We start from the raw sequence: 4,153 nt of genomic DNA on the forward strand, positions 1-4,153 counted from the left end.
ATTACATACCAAGCATTTTCTAAAAAAATTTTTTAACACTTCCTTTAAGAAAATCACTATGTCTATTTTTATTTTGAAAGATGACCAGAAATAATATGGATTGATTGAAAATGGCTTATAAACTAAGAATAACATAATGTGATTCTTTATAATCCTCACAATAATTATAACAATAGTGTGGTTATAACCAATACACTTATTTCCAGATTTTACTTTCAAACAATAACTTTACTATAAATCTTTGAAATCAGTCATTCTTAGAATGCAAATTCATTAATCCAGTCAGAATTATAATTCAATATTTGTTAGAAATCTTTGCATAAACCCTTTTTTCAGGCCCACGTTGTTTTCTTTGTAATATCCAATTATTTAATATTTAAGAGCACCGCCCAATGGAGGTGTGTGTGTGTGACTTTGAACCTATAGTTATAATCCAGAGAATTGGCAGTGACATCATCTGTGACAAGAAAAAAAGCTTCTCTTGGTGAGTGGAAGACCTATATATAAAAGTCACACCTGAGGGTCTACAGTCCAATTCATCAGCTTTCACAAGCTGACAACTTCAAGAAAGCATCAGCTGTCAATACACCTGAAAGATCTTGTCACAAGACATAGTGTGGTGAGTAATCTTTAGTTTCTCTTTTCAATTTCATTTGAGATTTTTTTGAGATTTTTTTCATAATTGAGCACTTATATAATATGTACTATTTTCTATAAAAATGCTCTTTGTCCAAGGGAAAATATTAAGGGACAGTTTGAATTCTTTTAACATGTAATGCCACATTACAAAATGAATGTATTCTGCTAAAATGCTCTTAAGTCATTCAAGTCTTTCAAGATGCCTTGCTTTTTCTAAATTCATCTGAAATTACACAAAAATAATTAAAATTTGGCATGATATACTTTAATGATATCTCACTGAAATTTTGAAATAAAATAGCCTAGAGAGGAGTGAGTAATTCTGATTTAAATAACCAATATAAATGTATTGTTGTGTTAAAATTCATTTTTCCTGCAGAATATCCTTATCTAGACTGTTTTATGACTCATGGAAATCTCAAATCTGTGCATTGTAGTTGGGGAAATTCAGTTTTACTGGTAGATAATGTCTTTACATAAAATCTTTCCAAATTTGCTATTCTGAAAGACTATACATGAATTTTAAGGGTGTTTTATAACTGTTCCTTTGCTTTTTCATGGCACTCTTATATGAAGCTCTTCCCTCTGTTAAGAACAAGGAAGCCAAGGAGAGATGTCTTAAGTCATTAGGTGAATGTGACAAAGTAGGGCTAGATATGAATGCTCCTATCCTCTAGCTACAGTGCCTCTTCCTACATAAGCCACTGAAGAATCTTCATTTGTTGCTCCATCAGGAGCTTTATATTGCAGAATGAAAATAAATGTAGTAGATTATAATGTTTCTTATGCGACTTCCCTTTAAAATATGAGTACACAGCCATCCTGTGTATGTTAACATGGAGAACATTTTCTTAACAAGCGTTAAGAAAAAGCACTTCTGTAATAATAGGCTTTGCAATTACTGAAATGCAGATTAAGGTAAGACTATTCTATTTAGAGATGAAAAGCTTTATGAGCAAAAGAGGAAAGTGCTAACAATTAAACTCTAACAAGATTGCTAATAAAATGAGCTGAAAAAGAGGGATGCTAGAGTGCCTCAGTTGGTTAAGCAGCTGCCTTTGGCTCAGGTCATGATCCCAGGGTCCTGGAATCGAGTCCTGCATCGGTCTCCCTGCTCGGTGGGGAGCCTGCTTCTTCCTCTCCCTCTGCCACTCCTCTGCTTGTGCTCTCTCTCTCTTTCTGATAAATAAATAAATAAAATCTAGGAAAAAAAGCTGAAAAAGATAGACAGCATTCCATATGGAGCCAAGGTTCTAAATCCATAAACAAGTAATTAATTAGATGATTTTAAAATACACCCACACCTTCTTTTTAATGACAGAAGTATACATTAATTCATTAAAAATCTCAAAATCAGAGCCTATTAAGTTGGTATTTATGGTTATTATTGCAGTACCTGAAATGAAGTTGACTTATGAAAAAAGAAATTTGCTAAGTAAATAAACAATGTTAGCAATGTATCTGGTCAAAAGAATTAGCCATTTTTCGGGGTGCCTGGTTGGCTCAGTCAGTTAAGCACCTGACTTTAGCTTCCAAGGTCCTGGGACCAAGCCCTGGTCGGGCTCCCTGCCCAGGGGAGAGTTTGCTTCTCGCTCTCCCTCTGCCCCTGCCCCCACTTGTACTCTCTATCAAATTAATAAATAAAATCTTTAAAAAGAGAGAGAGCAAGAGCATTTTCAAGTAAATTATAAGCACTTAATCATAACCAACATAAAATGTGGGAGGAAATTCTAAAAAGGAAGACTTCATTCCTCATGTGGCTTAAAATTCATATATTAAAACTTGCACAAAACTCTCAAAAAGATACTTAAGAAAGTAAAACTCATCTAATTTCTAAGTCAAATTATGTGTATATATAATATATACTAATGTATCTGTAAAATAAAAGAGACCGATTCTAAAAAGTCTTTCGTGAAAACCGATTCAATTAGTTGTTGTAACACTCTGCACAGTTGTATGGTTGTAATGATAACTAACTATAAATTTAATTGTACTGTTTGGCATGTTAAAAATATTTTTAAATACTTCCATTTCCCTTTTCCTTTTAGTGAAGATGATGTCTACAAAAGACATGGTTAAAGTAATGATTGTCATGTTTGCAATTTGTTTTCTTGCAAAATCGGATGGGAAACCTGTTAAGTAAGTATTGTAATCTCTTCTGCATGGTGAGGGCATGGGAATTGGATTTCTGAGGTTGGCTTTATGATCAGGAAGGGGAGAGCTAATGGAGTGGTCCTCCCTGTTTCTGTTCCCTCCAGGAAGAGATCTGTGAGTGAGATACAGTTCATGCATAACCTGGGCAAACACCTGAGCTCCATGGAGAGGGTGGAATGGCTGCGGAAGAAGCTGCAGGATGTGCACAACTTTGTTGCCCTTGGAGCTCCAATAGTGCACAGAGATACTGGGTCCCAGAGACCCCGGAAAAAGGAAGACAACGTCCTGGTTGAGAACAATCAAAAAAGTCTTGGAGAAGCAGACAAAGCTGATGTGGATGTGTTAACTAAAGCTAAATCCCAGTGACTACGGATATACCAGAGCACTGCTGTAAACAGCATAGGGCAACAATATTACATGCTGCTAACATTTTCAAGCTCTTAAGCTTAATAAACATCAAAATTTACATCTAATCCATTGCTAGCCATGATGGCTGAAATTTAATTGATTATTTTGATTCTACTTTAATTCATTTAAAAGCTCTTTTATTCTGTTTCTATTGTTTATTCTTTTTAAAGTATGTTTTTGCATAATTTATAAAAGAATAAAATTGCACTTTTTAACCTCTCTCCCATCTTATGATGCAAAATAAAAATTTAATGATCACAATTTTAAATAAATGAAGCTGAGTATTTCTCTCTCTCTCTCTCTGGCGTTATGAGTAATACCAAAATGTTTAAATTGATCTTGGGTAGGAAGAATAATGCAAGATGTTTTTTCAACCATGTGTCTCACTCCCATATTTGAACATCATCCTTTTAATATTACCAAAGTGCTAGGTTCCCAGATCCCCACTACCTGGATACTATTGTCCTCTTCATTTCAGGAGAAGAAATGCTCAACAAGGAAAGGCAGAAAGTCGTCTGAAACTTGAAAAAGCATTTGTCTATACACTAGTCTAGATCCCAAATTGCAAAGAACAGAAGTTTTGCATTTATTAGAATATAATTTCATTCACTTGTTATTTGACAAGTGTCAATTTAGTGTCCATTATTTGTCATGTACTGAATTAGACACTGGACATACACCAGTAAGCAAAATGGACACAATTCCTATCTTAATGGGGCCTACAATTTAGTAGGAAAGACAGACCCTAATTCATTATTAGCTTTGATAAGCACTATGAAAGAAAAGTACAAGATACTCCAGAAGTGTATAACACAGAGCGCTGTTCTATTTAGATCAATGCTGTCCAACAGAATTTTCTGTGATGCTGGGAATGTTCTATATTCTGTGCTGTCCAATTCAATGTCTCCATTTGCAATGAAAATGTGCCTTGTATGGGCCCCTGGCTGTCTCA

General features: G+C 34.6%; 1 protein-coding gene across 2 annotated transcripts; it reads left to right on the forward strand.

The window, feature by feature from the left end:
* The first annotated feature begins 392 nt into the window (after positions 1-392).
* On the forward strand, positions 393-3,488 carry LOC111159538 (parathyroid hormone). 2 transcript variants are annotated; one of them, XM_022522064.1, is made up of 3 exons: positions 393-475; positions 2,680-2,778; positions 2,898-3,488. In XM_022522064.1, the coding sequence occupies exons 1-3, from the start codon at positions 393-395 to the stop codon at positions 3,157-3,159; spliced, it is 444 nt and encodes a 147-aa protein (XP_022377772.1). In that variant the 3' UTR covers positions 3,160-3,488. The 2 variants fall into 2 exon arrangements, with proteins under 2 accessions (XP_022377772.1, XP_022377773.1); XM_022522065.1 differs by lacking the exon at positions 393-475 and adding an exon at positions 543-619 and having other exon boundaries at positions 2,688-2,778; positions 2,898-3,469.
* Positions 3,489-4,153: the final 665 nt, after the last annotated feature.

The sequence above is a fragment of the Enhydra lutris genome, unplaced genomic scaffold (genome assembly GCF_002288905.1).
Source record: "Enhydra lutris kenyoni isolate GAN:26980312 unplaced genomic scaffold, ASM228890v2 scaffoldscaffold68, whole genome shotgun sequence".
NCBI classification, from domain to species: Eukaryota; Metazoa; Chordata; class Mammalia; order Carnivora; family Mustelidae; genus Enhydra; species Enhydra lutris.